General features: G+C 42.3%; 1 protein-coding gene across 7 annotated transcripts in view; it reads left to right on the forward strand.

Moving 5' to 3' along the window:
* Positions 1 to 19172, forward strand: part of ANO5 (anoctamin 5) — a 113683-nt gene that overhangs the window by 67275 nt on the left and 27236 nt on the right. Inside the window, exons 1-2 of one of the 7 annotated variants that reach the window (XM_053284691.1) lie at positions 11018 to 11099; positions 12784 to 12899. The exons of the other annotated variants lie outside the window; for them this stretch is intronic. Of the exons in view, the coding sequence (XP_053140666.1) occupies positions 11020 to 11099; positions 12784 to 12899 (196 nt within the window). The 5' untranslated portion in view covers positions 11018 to 11019. Of the gene's footprint in view, positions 1 to 11017; positions 11100 to 12783; positions 12900 to 19172 lie in introns of those variants that run through there. 7 annotated transcript variants of the gene reach the window in all.

Consider the following 19172-nt stretch of genomic DNA (forward strand, 5'->3'; position numbering starts at 1 on the left):
ATTTTTTTTAGTTGATCCAGGCTCTACCAAAATAAATGCAGACCTTATCAAATTATGCTGACAGATAATGTGACTCTGTTTTTGACATATTTTCTTGGTATGTGTGTATATAGATTTATAGGTGTAAAATCCAGATGCTAAATTGCAAGGTGGTTCATATCCCAACATAGTCACAGGCTTGTGCAAATATTCTCTTTTGTGGAGTCTTGGAGGACAGGTCTATCAATGGCTACTAGTCTGGTGGCTATAGGTCACCTCCAGCCTCAGAGGCAAGATGCCTCTAAATACCTGTTGCAGGAGAGCAACAGCAGGAGAGAGGGCATGCACCTACCTCTTGCCTGTGGGCTTCTCAAAGGCATCTGGTGGGCCACTGTGTGAAACAGGATGCTAGATTAGACAGGCTTTGGGCCTGATCCAGCAGGACTGTTCTTATGGAGAAGGGATGATAGCAATAGACCCTACCCTCTATATGAAACCAACCTGTCCAGTTAAACATCTGCATAGTGTCCTATGCACATAGATCAAATTGCACAATCCCTATGCCACATGTTCCTTGTGTACAGATCACGCAGCTGGAGCCTATGAACATAGACTCCTTAAGCAGTGGTGGAGCCTGACCGCCGGTGCCCTGTGAGCAGTGGTGGCCCCGCTGAAACCCCCTCCCCGCATCTGACATCAGATGCAGAGGCTAGCTCCGCCCCTGTCCTTAAGCACACATTTGACCAACTTGTGGAATCAGTTTCATGGATGATGCAGTAACTGATGCAACAAACAGTGCTCCTGCCCCTGGCAAACAAAAACCATCATCTGTACAGTGCAGCTTCCACTGGGCCTGAAGCGGCTTCCACTGGGCTTTATGCCCTGTTCACACATGAAAAAGGGAGACACTCTACTCATATACAGCATCCCAAAGAGCACCTGGAAGTCCAACACCGGTACTGATGTGCTGGGAAGCATCATCCCAGTATTCTTCACAGTTATAGCATTTGTCTGAAGACAGAGGCAAATTCTGTAAGCAAGATGGCAGTGGCTTTTGTGATTAGGACGGCTGGGTCACATTTCAGTCATGGGCAGAAATTCAGAATCCATCCATGGTTACAGAATCCATCCATGGTTATCTCTGCAGACATGAACTGTAACCAAGAATGGGAGGGTGGTACTTCTGGGTGCATCAATGTGGGGACGGGGCTTCAGGGTTTGTAGTATTAGCCATGCTATATTCTTCTGTAGGCATTAAAAGAATGAGTGGAATGCAAGAGGAAATGCAAAAGATCAACTGTAGATTTCACTTCATGCATCTGATGGATAGTCCACAAAAATTCATACTTCCATAAATGTATTAGTTTTTAAGATGCCACAAAACTCTTTGTAGGGTTTGTGCTTTAGGCACCCCTCTGGAAAAATGTAGCTTCTGTCACATTTATAAGCACCACAGATGTTAATAATGGCGCAGCGGGGAAATGACTTGATTATAAAGCCAGAGGTTACCGGTTCGTACCCCCAGACTATGGGAAACACCTATATTGGGCAGCAGTGATATAGGAAGATGCTGAAAGGCATCATCTCATACTGCATGGGAGATGGCAATGGTAAACCCTTCCTGTATTCTACCAAAGACAACTGCAGGGCTCTGTGGTCACTAGGAGTCAACACCGACTTGACAGCACACTTTACTTTTACCTTTATATTCTTTCTAGATTGACAAGTGACATCAAAGCAAATACTCTCCCCCCCAAAAAAAATAAGATGGTGTACAGATAAACTTTGTACTTATTTATGTGGATGATACAAAGTTTTTTAATGACACCTTCTGAAGTGGCAACATAGGAAATATCTAGATACCATGTTTGCCTCTTCTGTAACAACAAAACAAAACAATTTGTCTAGAAAGCCCAAATTCCATACAGTTTTCACAGAGGGTGTACTTCTGCTTGATATTTTGTTCTAACTCAGTCCCTGGGATTTCACAATGCTAATCTAAATGGCACCTTTCACCGAAGTTGTTGATAACTCTGTTTTATGCATTTGATACTATTTCTCTGCGTGAAGTTATTTCTAACCACATTCAGGCAGAAGTAGAATTCTTTATTAGTGTGCAGGCAGGCAAGGAAGGAAGGAAGTCTGTTCTGAGTCTTGGAGACATCACATGGAATTAAGATTTAACTGTGGTTCCATGTGACATCTGAATCAGCCCACTGGACTTTATTGAACTTGCCCTAAGAAACTGATTTCTACATGAACTTTGACTCTGAATTATCTTCAGTAGAACTGTTTTGTTAACAATATTACATGTCAACAATTCTTCCATAAGTGTTTCCATAGGAAAACAACTTTTCTTCAGATTTCCATAAGCTTATTTTATAGTCACAGAAGTATCCAACTACAAGAAATTTGGAACAGACAACAATGTTAATGCACGTCTTGTGAGCTTCTCAAATCTCAGCTTCCCATAGGCAGCTAGCCGGCACAATTGGAAACAGAAATGCTGGGGTGGATTTCTTTCTATTTCCCCAATTTTCTCTTTCTTCTTATTCCCTCTTTCCATTCCTGAGCTTCCTCTCCCCTCTCTACACTTTCACAAATCTCACATTTTCTACCAACATATGTGCACACATTCATCTTCCCTTTATTCACCCTTCATTTCTGTCTTTATCTACACTGAATGAGTTAGGTGGAGTTTGGTAGCTAATTTGAGAGTGACTGGCTACTGATGTGAATTATTCTCCTTTTCCCACACCCAGCCATAGTACAGAAGCAGGGGATAAACATGTTCTGTACAACAGACTATTTCACAAGAAAGGCTTTGATCACCAAGCTCAGGATAAGTTTTTCAGGAAAAAGAGAAGCCTGAAAATATGTTAGAAAGAACACACTAGAATTCGACCACACTGCAACTTGTTCTCATCATCAAAAATCTATTTATGAACAAGCATATGTTGACATCTACTAGATGTGAGGTGCTAGATGTTGTTGGAAATCTAGTAAATTATTTAATTCTCCTTATATATCTGATTACCCACAACTATCAGCATTTCAGCATGTGCTTTCTGCAACAACTCCTGCTAGCAGAGTAGTCTGAGGGCCAGATTGTGAGTAATGTGTGCTTCTTAATTCAACAGCATAATGCAAGAGAAATAATCTTAGATGTGAGGAGAACTTTGATCATTATAGCTAAGCAGGGTCTGCCCTGCTTGCATATGAATGGGAGACTAGAAGTGTGAGCACTGCAAGATATTCCCCTCAGGGGATGGAGCCACTCTGGGAAGAGCAGAAGGTTCCAAGTTCCCTCTCTGGCTTCTCCAAGATAGCACTGGGAGAGATTCTTGCCTGCAAACTTGGAGAAGCCGCTGCCAGTCTGTGAAGACAATACTGAGCTAGATAGACCAATGGACTGACTCAGTATATGGCAGCTTCCTATGTTCCTATGTTTCACTATATAAACCAAGAAAGGGCAGAGTCTACTGGTAGATCCTTGGTGATGATCCTTACAGTAGATCAGCAAGAGCTTCTGACTCCAAGTCCCAATGGTTTAACAATAGCCGTAATGGCATTGGCTACAAAAGATGTCCTCCCAAACCAACAAATTAGGTTGCTGAGAGGGAAAAAGCTTTTGCGGGGGGGGGGGGAGCAGAGGATATTGGATATCTGTATGAAAGGGCTGTAGCTGTGTTCTGGTGCTATCCCCCCGCCCCCCGGGCTGGTCGTGTTCCCATTAGAGACGCCCTAATATTATTTATTTATTATTTATTTAACACATTTGTATACAGCCCAAAATGCAAGTTTCTGGGTGGTTTACAACAAAACCATAAAAACAACAAATATTGGATTTTAAGTGTATGTCCGATTCTTGAACCACTCTTTTTCACCCCACCCCCACCCCCAGGGTGAGAGTCCTGGCTCCTGGGAAGAAATAAGTGGCAGCAAGGTGGTGGTGGTGATGGTGGTGGTGGTGGTGAGAGAGGTAGTAAAAGGTTTTTCTTACCCACCCAGCATGGCGCTGCTGCTCTCCCTGCCCCCAGCCCAGCCCTGTGCCCAAATGTGTGTCATCCTGCCTCTTAGTAAGCCACAAGCATGGCGATTCTGCCTCTTAGCAAGCTGCTCGGGTAAGGCTTCTAAATGTCATGGAATATGACTCTAGGCAACAATGCATGCATAGAGAAGAAGTATACAGATCTGATTGTGGCAGTGAATGCTATGTGTGCAAATTATACTCATATATACTATTGTGTGGTTCTGAAGTTTCATTTTTAAAAAGCCCTACTGCCCACTCCTGATTTAAAATATGTCAGATACAACAATTGATGTCCTCTTGAAAAGGAGGCAAAGCTTGTGGCAGCTCATTGGCTGCCAGTGTGCGTCTATGACAAGTTCTTGCAGATATTTAAAAACACACACACACATTCAGGTGTTCACTAACACTGGAGAACACATGACAAACACTCTTGATTGACTGATTGATTGATTACGTGCTGTCAAGTTGGTGTCGACTCTGAGCGACCACATAGATAGATTCTTTCCAGGATAATCTGTCTTCAGCTTGGCCTTTTAGGTCTCTCGGTGGTCCATTCATTGCTGTTGTAATCAAGTCCATCCACCTTGCCGCTGGTCGTCCTCTTCTTCTCTTGCCTTCAACTTTTCCCAGCATTATAGACTTCTCAAGGGAGCTAGGTGTTTGCATAATGTGTCCAAAGTATGATAGTTTGAGCCTGGTCATTTGTGCCTCAAGTGAAAATTCTGGATTGATTTGTCCTATGATGCATTTGTTTGTTTTCCTGGCTGTCCATGGTATCCTCAAAAGTCTTCTCCAGCACCAAAGTTCAAAAGCATCAATACTTTTTTCTATCTTGCTTCTTCAAAGTTTCACGGGAAAACCATTGTCTGAACTATTCTAATCTTTGTAGGTGTAGACACGTCACGGCATCTAAATATCCTTTCCAAAACTTTCATTGCAACCCTACCAAGTGCTAGTCTGTGAAGTATTTCTTGACTGCTGGATCCTTTACTGTTGAAGGTCGATCCTAAAATGCAGAAACTATCTACCACTTCAATGTCTTCATTGTCAATTCTGAGGCGGGTTGCTTTACCCGTTGTCATTACTTTAGTCTTCTTTACATTTAATTGTATGTAGTCCCATTTTTTCACTGTGCTCCTTGACTTTCATTATTAGAGCTTGCAGATCATCTGCATTCTCAGCTATCAGAGTGGTGTCATCAGCAAAGTGCAGGTTATTGATGTTTCTTCCTCCAACTTTAAAACCACACTCATCTTCTTCCAATCCAGCTTCTTTCAGTATATGTTCAGCATATAAATTGAATAAAGAAGGAGAGAGTATACAGCCTTGTCTTACTCCTTTGCCGATCTGGAACCAGTCTGTTTCATCATGTTCCATCTGGACGGTGGCTTCCTGTCCTGTGTAAAGGTATCTCATGAGAACAATAAGATGTTCTGGGACACCCATTTTCCTAAGGATATTCCACGACTTGACATGGTCGACGCAATCGAAGGCTTTTCTGTAGTAAATAAAGCACATATTGACATCTTTTTGATATTTTTTGGCTTTCTCAGGTATTCAGCATGCATCAGCAATGGTATCTCTTGTTCCTTGGCCTTTTCTGAAACCAGCTTGAACATCCGGCATTTCCCTTTCCACGTAGGGCTCTAATCTACGTTGGATGATCCTGAGCATTATTTTGCTAGCATGTGAAATAAAGTATATTGTGCGATGGCTTGCGCAATCTGTTAAGTCTCCTTTCTTTGGTATGTGTATGTAGACTGACCTCTTCCAATCTGTTGGCCACTGTGTTGTTCTCCAAATTTGCTGGCATAGTTTGGTTAGAGCCTTGACTGATCCTTCTTCTGTTGCCTGCCATATTTCTGTAGCTATGCCATCATTCCTATAGTCTTCCGACTTGGTAATGACCGGAGTGCTGATCTAACTTCATCTTCCTGTACTAGAGGTTCTTGCAAGTAGGGAATATCCTAGAGTATCTTGGATCTTGCCAACCCTGCTGTACAGATTTTCAGTATACTCCTTCCATCTCTGTTTGATCTTCTCTTAATCAGTTACTAGCTGTTCTTTGGCATCCCTTAACATACCAGTTTGAGATTGGAACCTCCCTCTGAGTTCAGAGATCTTTTGGAAAACTTTCCTTGTTTTTCCATGTCTATTTCCATCCTCAAGGTCTTTACAGATGTCATTGTAGTATTGCTCCTTGTCTCTTCTAACAGCTATCTGAAATTCCGTATTAAGTTCCTTCCTGAGGACTTTATCTTCCTTGACTTTGGCTTCTCTCCTGTTCTGGGCAGTTTCCACTGTCTGTTCTGACATCCATTTTGCTTTCTTCTGTTTCTTGGTCTTTGGCAGTCTCTCTTCACATTCATCCTTAACAACTTCTTTGATTTCGCTCCACGATTCCTCTGGTTCCCTATCAATGAGGTTCAGAACTTCAAAGCGGTTCCTGATGTTCTCCTTGAAAATGGTGGGGACATTCTCAAGATCGTATCATGGAAGCTGGATAGCTTTGTTTTTCCGCTTTCTCAAGATTGTATCATGGAAGCTGGATAGCTTTGTTTTTCCGCATTAGCTTGACTTGAAACCTGCACATGAGCAGTTCATGATGGGTTCCACGGTCGGTCCCAGGCCATGTCTTTGCTGTTATAACTGAGCTCTTCCACCTTGTTCCAACAATAATGTAATCAATTTGATTTCTGTGTACTCCATCTGGTGATGTCCATGTGTATAGGCACCACTTTGCTTGTTTGAAGAATGTGTTAGCAATGCAGAGATCATTGGCTTGGAAGAAACTAATAAGTCATTCTCCTGCTTCGTTTCTGTTTCCGAGGCCATATAGGCCGACTGTGTTTTCCTCCTTACCTCTTCCAACTTTGGCATTCCAGTTTCCAACCACCAGCCTCACATCTTGCTTGCATGTTCTGTCAATTTCAGAATGAAATTGAGCATAAAACTCATCAACTTCCTCTTCTTCTGTATCAGTTGTTAGAGCTAGACTTGAAGAGCTGTCATGAGAGCCAGCGTGGTGTAGTGGTTTGAGTGCTGGACTAGGACCAGGGAGACCCGAGTTCAAATCCCCATTCAGCCATAATACTTGCTGGGTGACTCTAGGCCAGTCACTTCTCTCTCAGCCTAACCTACTTCACAGGGTTGTTGTGGGAAGAAACTTAAGTATGTAGTACACCGCTCTGGGCTCCTTGGAGGAAGAGTGGGATATAAAATGTAATAAATATATAAATAAATGTTAAAGGGTTGTCCACGAAATCTAATTAATATTAGTTGGTCACTGACTGCATTGTACCCAAGATAGATAGTACTGCTAATGCTATATCCTTCTTGACTATGAAAGCAACACCGTTCCTGCTTTGGTTTTCATGTCCTGAGTAGTAAACGGTATGATTTTCTGACTGAAATTGTCCCATTCCAATCCATTTTAATTCACTGATGCCCAGGATGTCAATCTATAGTTAATTCATTTCATCTTTCACTGTCTCAAGCTTTCCCATATTCATGCTTCTTACATTCCACATTCCCATTGTAATTCTGTCTTTGCAACTTCGGATTTTCTTTCCCCACACAGCAACATCAGCTGCTAGACATCCAAAAGGCTTTAGTCTAACTGCATCATAAACACCATCCGTACTCTGAGAGATCCTCTGAGAGATCCTCAAACTTGCTTGCAATGGCCTATTCAGCCCTAATTAGAGAAGTTGTCTTTTCTATGCTCCATAGTCATAGCAAGAAAACAGGTTTAGGCATGTAACAAGCTTAGGCATGCAGTGTGCCATTGGCTGTTAACGGTGGTAATGCATATTCAGCTCACTGCCTTGCCAAGACTCATTTCTGTTGTGTGAAGTGACCCGTAGTCAGTGATGTACCCTGCAGGGATTTCCCCCAAATGCAGGGAATTCTAGCTTCAAAAATCAGGGGAAATGGAAAAGTGGACCCTACCTAAAAAGTGATGAAATGCAGGGAAAATTCAGGGGGAAATAAAGGCAATGCAGGGAATTTTAGATAAAAGTATATTTTCCTGTTGTGGTTTCACTACTTTCGCTTTCAGTTCCAAACTCCTGAGGCATGTGTAAGCATTGTATGATTGCATTTCCATGTATGTATCTGATTTGTGTTGCATTTGGGCGAGTAGACCACATAGTACATATAACAAAGGGAATCAATAGCCTCTTTACAAAGGGAATAGCCAGAAGGAGTTGTACTGGAATAAGTGCACGTAATAAGCAACTACCTCACTTGAGAGTATTTTTCAGCAAAACATCCCCCCCCCATTTTAATTTCTGGTGAATTTTCTTTTGAAATTCAAAGAATGGACAATACAAATTCTGGAAATGAAGTTCCTTCTATCTCTATACACACACACACACACACACACACACACACCACAAAGCAAGACTAATCTGTTGTGAACTGACAAAAGAAGAAAGCCAATTGTTAAGAAGTTTAGAAAGGAGTGGTTGGAACTGCGTCAGTTTAAAGGGTGCTTGTGGGGGAAGCAGCACTACAGCACTATGCAGAGCTTGTAATATTATAATAAAATGTGGGGAAAGTGACATTGAAAACATGCTAAAACTGCAGAACATAAGAGTGCAGCTTCATTATTCAGCCTTTTGCTCAGTAAAAAGTGTGTGTGTGTGTGTATACTGATCAATTTCCTGTCTATTGCATATATAATTTTTAATTCCTCCAGGGAATTTCAAGGGCAAAAAAGGAATTCCTGCAGGGAATTTCAAAGGCAACTAGGGAATTTCTGGGCATTCTGATGGTAGGGAATTTCAGCTTCCAGTACGGAACAACACTGCCTCTGCTTTTCTCATGATAAGAGGGGGATATGTCTGGATTCCTTAATACCATGCTCTGCTAGCAATATCCTTTCTGGGAAACAGGCTTATGAAGAGTCAGGTGAATAATATGTGAATCAATTATGTTAACCATATTGAGCAGCATATTCACTTCCAGTCTTTATGCTAGTGCTGCATTTTATAAGACAGCCTGAAGAAATGAGAAGTCCAGTTCCTAATTTTTCTGAGTCATTTGGTAGCTTCCTGGAGTTTATGGAAATGGAATATGCACCACTCACCAAATGACCTCTTAGTATTTTGTTTGTTTGTTTCACAGGTTTCCTTTCTTACTGTGTTTACATTTACCTGTACTGCAGCTCATAATCTGTGCTGACAGAGTTGTTTGCGAGCATTTTGGATGCTCTTACCTACAAGTGCATAAAAATAATGCCACAGAATGATGTCACATTCTATATTGTTCTGCATTCTGATAGCAGCTGTTCTTTCTTTTCAGAATGGCTGTGTGTTTTTAAAGCATTTCCTATTCAGTACTATTTTTACATCTCAATAGTTCTTTGCTCTTAGAGTGCAAAGGTAAATAAATGGCATAACTAACATATGCACAAAGTAATACTAATTAGAACTTCTATTGCAAAAGATTTCTGAATTTCTCACTTGGGAAACCAAAAGTACTATATATTGACTGAAGGGACCACTCTCTGAATGTAACTCTTGGAAGCAAAATTATCCTGTGTGCTTGTCTCTATTAGGAACATTTTATAAATTACAATATCTGGACTGCCCATTGTTTTTAGATTCTTGCATAGTGCCTTACGTTGGGCTGCCCTTGAAAATAATAAGCCTGCAGATAGTGCAGAATGCAGCTGCCCCACCTGCTTTATGCCATAAGTGAGAGGACATATGACTCCATTGCTGGCAGTTTGCACTAGCTTCCAGTTAAGGCCCTGGTGCAGCAGCAGCTGTGGCCTGGTGTTGCATACCTTCTCCTATTTATGCCTTCCTTCCTTATGCACATGTGACCCAGTGCCCTAAGCCATGCCCACAGATGCAAGGGGTGGGGCAAGCAGCATCTCCCCACCAGCAGGAGAAGCCTGCTGCCGCCGCTGCCACAGGAGTTAGCCTGCCCTGCTCAGCTCAAGCAGCTGTAGCGGGGCAGTGGGACAGGGTGCAGCAGTGGTGGGGCAGCCTGCTTGGGATCTCCTTGGAGCCCCCTGACCCTCTGGGCCCAGGGACATTTGTCCCTGCTTGTCCAATGGATGCTACACGGCTGTTCATCTGAAGAGGCCCAAGCCTCCTGATCACATTAACACCTGCCACCATCAATATAGCATTCACCTCTTTAGATGAACACCACTGTAACCATGATTGGCATACTGCCAGAGTGGGCGATGAGCCAAGATGGTACTTCCAGCATGAGTACTTGAGTTGAGTACAGTGTCTTTTAAGCATGCTTGAATAGGGCTAAATTGTCTGTCTATCTATCTATCTATCTATCTATCTATCTATCTATCTATCTATCTATCTATCATATTTTTATACTGCCTGATATGTACATCTCTAGATGGAGAACACAATTAAAAACACAATATAAAATAGTAAAAACAGATTAAAATTCCACAAATCTCCACAATAAAAATTTCATAAACTAAAACAGGCTATTAAAATTAATTACAGTTGAAAGCCTATGGAAACAGGTGCATCTGGAGAGTCTCCTAAAAACAAACAGAGAAGGAGATGCTCTTATTTCAACAGGGAGCATATTCCTATATTTACAGCATACACTTTGCATGTCAATGCTGAAGTTCCGCCCTTGAGCTGAGTGTGTTGCTCATCCAAAGTTTTTAGTGATTATTACCATTTTTCTTGCTACTGTTCTTACAGAAAACTTAGGACACATTAATGAGAAGAAAAGAGACGTTCACTTAAAACAGCAGCAAGGGATTAAAACTGCTTTCAATCATATGTACCTAATGAATGAATTAATCATTTTAAGATTCAAATAATTAAGGGTAACATCTTTAATGTGCTCACAGATACCTGTTTTCAGAGTGTCGGAAAGAAAGATATTCTGCTTTGTATTCAACATTGCAGGGTACTATTCAGATAGGGTTTGATATTCACAGTATAGTTGTAATTCTATATTGTGGGTCTGTTTCCTCACCCATCTAGGTTTTCTGTTTTCTCTGTCTCCATATGGGTCAGAAGAAGGAGGAAAGTGGATCAAAGGTCCACTTAATAGTGGCATCTATATTGCTGCTTACCCTCTTCATGAGGTAGGTATTTTAATAATTCGTTGTTAAAAATTCATTTTCTAGAACTCGCAAGCTTTCCAGGAAAACGCTCAATTCCTCTGCTTTTTAACTGACACTTTGACCTTCTCTGCTGTGCCCTATACATACAAATACTCTCTACAACTGTTTCTATTACTATGAAAATTGCTTATCATGTATTTGATTTCTATACACATGTATGTGATGTGGAGGCATTTAGCTGAGCAAAGACAACACCTGTGCAGCCACAGGGGAAGAGAGAAGAGGGAACAAGAAGAAGATTATGGCTGTGCTAGAAGGCTGGACTTACACAGTAGGTCTAATCCAAAAGCTTCTATCAAGTAATACCTTTATTAGGTCCAACCAAAGCAAATTAAATCTTGAGTAGCTTTCTCTTGAGTTCTTAATCAACTTGACAGTAAGAAAAGCCAAAAGGGGGAATAGCAATCTGGAATTACTGAAATGGCCTCAAAAGATTTAAATTTTATCTGGAGCCCGAACAGGAGGAGTTCTGAATTTTATCTTAGAGCTAGGAGAGGTTCTGCAGACTCACGCTGAATAGTCTCTCTAGGTTTTTGACAATGATCAAGTCGCACCAGAGTTTCTGGGGTGAAGAACAAACAAATGGCTGTACTGTACCCCAGTATTTAGAAAACATAACATCTAGTCATTTACTGTGTTCCATCTTCATGTTTCAACCTGTTACCTACAATGTAGGACTACAATTCAATATTATAGTGCCCTCTGGTGGCCAATAGCTAGTGTTTCACTGGAGCACATTTTGCATTTCCTTCCTAATCATTTAAAAAGGATCTGTCCCCATAATTGTTTTTGGAATCTGCCTTAAAGAATTGTGATATTAATCCCAATATTTTTAATTGATAATTGGTATTTTTAATTAGCTGTTTGAGAATTCAAAAAAGATTCTATATTCTTGTATTCACAAGATTTTAAATTCATATACTTTATGCTATTGTAGAAGTGCCCGTTAGGTGGGGTTGGAAACCCTCCCCAGATTTAGGTTGAGAGGTGTACGTGCTTCAAGAAGGCCTGCACTCCTAGTCTGATAGCTGGATGTGGCTACTCTCATTCTGTCATATACCACAAAACATAGTGACTGGCTGGAATGACAGGCACTATCCATGGACACAGTTAGAGCTGCCTCGAGACAAGAAGCCTTAAGAATAGTTGTTCCACAGGCTTGATGGGCAGGGCAGCAAAGGAGAGGCAAACATTTCTTAATGATCTCCCTTCCTGCTTGATGCCCTGCCCATGAAGCCTGCAAGGCAACTATTCTGAAGTCTCCCTGCTTGAGTAAGCTATGTCTGCGTTGACAGATCATGACCATGATCTCAACCACTAGCTGATGTAGCACCATTCTGGTTCAACAGATGCAGGTGATTTACCCCAATCTTCCCTTCTCTCTGAAGCCCTGTGACCATCAGGGACATATTTTGGGGTGGTGCAGTGGGCTTCAGGGAGAAGATTGGCAAAAATCACTTCTTCACCGTAGTGCTAGTGTTGCATTAGTCTGGATGTCAGTGATTGAAACAGAATCCGTACTCCTGTTGGCATATTTTCAGGGAAAAATGGATTTTGCAAAATATATGGGGTGTGTGTGTGTGTGTGTGTGTGTGTGTGTGCCTGTTTTGTTTCTTCCTTTATTGGTTTATCTACACTCTTGCAGTGTGAATACTGGAGGAAGGCAAATGATCCAAAGTGTGACAATGAACGATGCGCTCTGTACATGGAACGGTCAAGGTTTCCTCAGTTTGACAAAGGACAGTCCTTGCATCTTATCAGGTGAATGCAAGACCCTGGTGTGTGGCCTCCAGGGCTTTGGCCATGCATGATATACCTCTATTCCTTTGTGGACGGTGGGGTTGGTTTTAGCTTTGTCACACAGGGCCAACTAGCCATATAGCAAGGTGAAGTAAGTGGCTTCAGTTGGGGGACTGTGAGGCAGTTCTCAAAAGCCATGTTCCTCAGAGATGGCTTGCGCAGGAAGGAAGACAAAATGGTGCCCTGCTTCTTCTCTTCCCCTTCCTTTTCTATTAGGATGTGGGGATAATTTTAAAGCAATAAAAAAAGAGAAAGGGGAGGACCGGGCACCATTTGCGGGCCCACATCAGGCAGCCCAATGTCAACCCTTGCTAACTTGGCAAAGAGGCACCTTTTAATGTGGTGATCCTCTTTTTTAGCAGCGGGGAGAGTAACTGGCCCTTTCCACCCCCAGCACAATACCTCCAGTGACTGTTGCTGGTGTCTATCTTATGTTTCTTTTTAGATTGTGAGCCCTTTGGGGGACAGGAATCTATCTATCTATCTATCTATCTATCTATCTATCTATCTATCTATCTATCTATCTATCTATCTATCTATCTATTATTTCTCTGTGTAAACCACCCTGAGCTATTTTTGGAAGGGAAGTATAGAAATCTAATCAATCAATCAATAAAATACTGCAAGCTGAGTCCAAGACACATACATGTAATATCCACGGTTTCTACATTCTTAAGTTCAGCAAACCCCATGGTGCAAAACCTGCCCCCAATCATATTTTTCAGTGTATTTGGAAAACATTAATGCACATTTGCAATAATGAATCTGACTTTTTGTCATGGATCCAAACAGCCTGGTTTAATTCTGATATTTGATTCAGAATGAAGAATAGATTTCTCAAGAAAATTCCAGGCAGAAATAGTGTGTTTTGTCTGCAGGTAATGAATTATATAAATATCTGCCCATCCACAAAGATCATAGAAATTATATTTGGGAGGCTCACTCTATAAATTTAGAAGTCAGTAAACATTTGTCATGAGGACTAGTTCTTGTTTGCTCAACATTTTCTTGCCTGCAGTCACACTTTTTTCTTGGAGTTTTGGAATTGGTAGCAGGCTCAACTTGAATATGAGTGGGATTTAGTTGCTTTTTAAGAGGGACAGCAACCGCTTCAGCTGAGGTGAGAGTATGAAGCAATAACACCCCAAAAACAAGGGATCAGGCAACAAAGGTAATTTGAAACAAATGCTTACATCACTCAGAGACTGAAGCCTGATTCATTATGCTGTATGAGTATACAAATATCTGTATACTCATACATGTGTTTGTATGAATGACTATACCCACATTCATTTTAATAGTGAACCTGGATACAGATCCTTCAAATGCACGGAACAGATAGGAAGTGTATTTCTGCATCTGCATTCAACATAACATGTGAATGACCTTACCAGTGCCTGTGAGCTTTGTACACTCATTGGTCAAGTGTTGAACATAATGTGTGAATAGACCTTGGGAGGTGCATCCAAATCCATCTGTGGCTCTCTCACAGCTTGGTTCTAAGAGCTAGCCAGTCCTAAGACAGCACTGACCACAAAAAATGGCACCTGCACATTCTCAAACGCCAGTTCCGGCCTGACACTGCCCAAGGGCTGCTGGGAACAGGAAACTTCCTGTTCCTAAGTAAATGCAGCCAGGCAAACAGAGAGCCGGGCGGCATAATGCAAATAGTGTTGCTCTGGTGTGGTGGGGGGTAGCAGTGGAGGGGCAGGTAAGACTTGACTTCCTCGGTTTAAAGTGCCTGCTCACCCCCCAGCTGAAACAATTCAGCTGGAGCAGCTTGAAGTGTTTTGGCATGTGAAAACAGAGGTGCCAAAACACTTCAAGTTTCTTACCTTGTGGTAATTTTGTGGGTGTAAAAATGATGATATGGATGTGTCCTTCGCCCTTTTGATTTCGAGTGTGTATAGGAAGACAGGCAAGGGAGGGAACCTCCACCCAGCTTCAAATGTTGGTCACACATGTTGGGCAAATGTCGGGCAGCAAAAGAGACCCAACATGCTCTGCCTGACATTTCCAAGTTCATGCGTCACAGAAAGGGCAGAAGTATGGGGAGCACCAGGAGTGATGTTCCCTCCTACTGCCTTGAAGCAGGTTGATCAAATCTTCCATTGAATCAAGCAGTGCACAACCCACAGACCTCTTATCCCAAATCAATCCCTTGTATTTTAATCCATCAAGTTTTGTGTGATGGCAAGTGTATTATCTATTACTATGAATTTAAAAATTCAATTTCATCAAATATTTAAGTGGGACTGACTCCTAGGTAAGTGTGCAAAGAATTGCAATGTTGGACATCCGCCTAGCATCGACTATACCAAACTCTTGCATTTGTCACTTCTCTTATTTTTATGATGGAAAATAATGCTCAGCATCCAAAACTGGGCACTTTTTAAAAATGACCTTCTGTTCTGCATTCTTCGTAGCTCTTAGCAATCCTAAACTAGAAGTTCATTGTGCCAAAATATTTTAATTTGCTCAGTAAGTTAATTATGTAATACATGACTATAACCAGTAGTCCTTAACTTGAGAGCAACCTAATTGGGTGCACACTTTTGAGAAATTAGGTTGCAGATTGCACTTGCTGTGTATAATTCCATTCATCTGTCAAAAGCCAGACTGTGTGGCATCTCCACATGTGCTCTACATTTCATGATAGACAAATGAGAGAATATTGTAGAGTCTGGCAAATGAAAAGCACCACAGTGCTCTGCTTACTGTATAATGAACTGCTGCTATATCTACATAATGAATTTGCAAGTCTTGTTTTTGGAAAACAGTATTGTTGGATTTTGTAATAGCATTCCAACAATATGCTTTGCATGAATTTACATGGCATACTTAGAGCTAATCTACAACTTCAGAATAATGCAGTAAGTCAGCTCTGTTCGAATTGCACTACTTCAGAGTGAAGGTGGGAGATTGTGTGGAAGGAAGGAAGGAAGGAAGGAAGGAAGGAAGGAAGGAAGGAAGGAAGGAAGGAAGGATTTTGTAGATATACAGCTTTAGGCTGCTGGCAGGGGCGTATCTAGGGTAGGTCAGGCAGGGCACGTGCCCCGGGCGCCACTTGAAGGGGGGCACCATTTTTTAAAATTAAAAAAATAAATAAAAATGGTTGCCAAAAACAAAATGGCCACTGCGCATGCTCAGATAGCCTCTGTGAGGCCCAAGGCCAGGCCTCGCAAAGGCCATTTGAGCATGCGTGGTGGCATGGCCACCACACATGCTCAAATGGTCTCTGTGAGGCCCTAGAGGCCAGCGGGGGGAGGGGGAACCTTTGCAGACCACCCCCCACGTCCCTTAGGAAGCCCCTCGAAGGGGCTACAGGTAATTTTTTTAAAAAACAAAATAGAATATAAGTCAATGTACACATATTTCGTTTGGCACTATGTACAAAGAATCAGGGCTTGTGAATACTGAGCTGAAGCTTATGAGATAGGATTGTATTCATTTGCTCTTACTTTGCTTCTTGTGATAAGTGAGTTAAATGTGATGTCTTAGTAATATGGCTATTAATGGCGAGTTTGTCTTTGAATCAGTGTGAAATCCTTAGTATTAAGGCCCACTGGGAGTTTCTTGCTCTCTTTCTCTCATTTTAACTGTCTTTCTGAAATACTAGAATATATTCCAAGCAGTGACACAGTTTACTCTGCATATCCTTTAATTATTTTCAGAGTATCTGGGAAAAGTCAAATTCTCCATTGATTTTAAAACTTATGTTGTAATGATGCTACAATGCATAGTAGAGAATTAGACAGGCACTTCTGTTTAGTTTTCCAAGTACACCTCCACAAAGTATTTGGGTATTTCATGAGCCCCAGCATACTGAAATTTGTAGTTTTCCAGCATTTTTTGGTCTGGCTATGTCCACTGCTAAAGATTTTTTGAAATATTAAAAGATTAACGAGCTTGACTTCTTGACATGTTGAACTGATATGATGGTAAAGTTATCTGAAAGATGGGTGTCAGATGTTTGGACAGGGGGCACAATTTCAGTGCTTGCCCTAGGCACTATTTTCCCTAGATACGCCTCTGGCTGCTGGGGGCATGCCAGACCAGGTCTTGCAGCAGGCAGTCTCTGATGCCTTAACTGCAGCATAATCAGGTCCTTCAGCAAGCCAAGCAGAGTAAACCTCCATGGAAGAAGGACACTCTTTCGGCTGCAATGCTGTCAGCTGGATCCTTGGCTCAATGGGAATGCATCAGGCCTTATAAAAAGCTCACCTCCACCAATCTTCTTCAGATGCCACCTGCCGCAGCCCCCTTCCTTAAAAAGCCTCCAGAGTCCTTCCTCTCATGATGGACTCTGGGAAGAGCTGGTGTAATCAGTCAGTGCCTACAGTGGTAAGGTCAGGCACTTGGAGGAAGGGAGGTTCCCAGTCAGGCAGCAAGACTGTGCTGGTCTGAGTTGTTCCGGCCAGCAAACAAAGGGTGGGGAGGAGGCAGATGTAAGTCTCCCAGCCACCCAGAAAAGGAGGCTTGATAGTAAAGAGTCAAAGCTTGCCTCTGTGGATTTAAATCCAAAGGAGTAGTTCTATGATACCAAAGGCATCTAGAGATGTGCACGAACCATATTTTCCTATTCAATTCAAGCTCGAATCAAATTGCAAAATACTCAAATTGAGTCATCAAAACAGTTGCCATTGCTGGCTGTTTGGATTAGTCAGTTCAAATCAATTTGAGTTATTTGAGTGATTCAACCATAGGGAACAATGGGGAACCCAAATCACCCAATTATTCCTCATGGGTATGTTCCAGGGACACATAGTGGGTTGGGTGTTAGGGCATGATGGGTGCTACCTATGAACTAACCCACAAAAGAAATGGGCAAGCAGCTGATTAATTTTTTTTAACCTTTTCAAAAAAACCAACAACCCCATAGGATCCTATGAGTTGCTTTTTTCTTTCTTGGAAAGGTTAAACATTTTCTAAAAATCATCCACTTGCCCATTTCTTTTGTGGGTTAGGTGGTAGGTAGCACCCAACATGCTGTACAATGCAACCCACTTTGGTGTCCCTAGGACATATCCTTTGGAAGAATTGGGTGATTTGAGTTCCACATTGTTCCCTATGGCCAAAACAAGCAGAATGCACAAATTTTGCAGCCCTGCCATGAAGAATTCTACTGAACTTCTACAGTCCAGAATACAGTCCCTCCAAACACACAGCACCACATTTTGCCAAAACACACAGTCCAAACACACAGTGCAAAAAGCCACAGTGCCTTTGCTTCAGTAACATCACTGGCAAGTTGCTCTCTCACACACAATTATGACTCCTTACATGGTGCAGCGGGTAAATGCTTGACTAACAAGCAGAAGGTTGCCAGTTCAAATCCCTGCTGGTACTGTATTGGGCAGCAGCAATATAGGAAAATGCTGAATAGGGATGTGCAGACCGGTCTGGCAGTCTGGAGGTTTGGTCCAGAGGCTCAGGGGTTCAGGATCGAACCGAACACACACACACACACCCCCAGTTCCATCTGGATCAGAACAGAACTTCCGGACACATCCACATTTTTTTTTAAAAAAAATTAAAGTACCTTTAGCCCCTTTGGGGCGCTTCCTGTATGCCGCATGGGGGGGTCTATGAGGGTTCCCCTTCCCCCCGCCGGCCTCTGAAGTCACCACCATGGTCCAGGAAATTGATCATTTTTGGCCAGTTCGGGCCTCTGTAGTGTGCGGTGGTGGCCATTTTGGTCATTATTCCCAAAGGTATGCTGAGTTGATCCACCACTCCAGTCCTCAGCCGACCTGCTAAGGCGATTGCTTCCCCAGTGGTCAGTGTGGTCTGGAGCTTACTGATTGTCTTCTCAAGGAGAAGAGTACTGGGCAAAGCCTGGCTCAGTTCACAAGCTGTTCATGGCAACAAAGAATTGCATAAGTGCCAAGACAACCTCAGAATGTAACACCCATTCATGGCTGCACAGGTCGCACACTTCCAAGCCAACTCCTTGCAAGGGTGTAGATGGCACCCTGCAGGTGCTGGAGCAAGACAAAGGTGGAGTTCCACTGGGTCGGAGCATCCTGGGGGATCAGGTAGGTGGAGCTCAAGCTGCCTCTGCTTGAGCATCCATGTACCCTTTTCACGCCAGTGGAAGAAAGCTGCTGTCTTGCGGCACCTCTCCACAAGAGCAACCATGGCAGCAGCAGACCAGCGCCTAGCTTCTCAAGCAGGAATGTCTCACCTGGCTGCAGCCCCAGAAGGGCAAATTACATCATGCACAACCAGGTT

Source organism: Hemicordylus capensis, chromosome 1, assembly GCF_027244095.1.
Source record: "Hemicordylus capensis ecotype Gifberg chromosome 1, rHemCap1.1.pri, whole genome shotgun sequence".
In the NCBI taxonomy this organism is placed as follows: Eukaryota; Metazoa; Chordata; class Lepidosauria; order Squamata; family Cordylidae; genus Hemicordylus; species Hemicordylus capensis.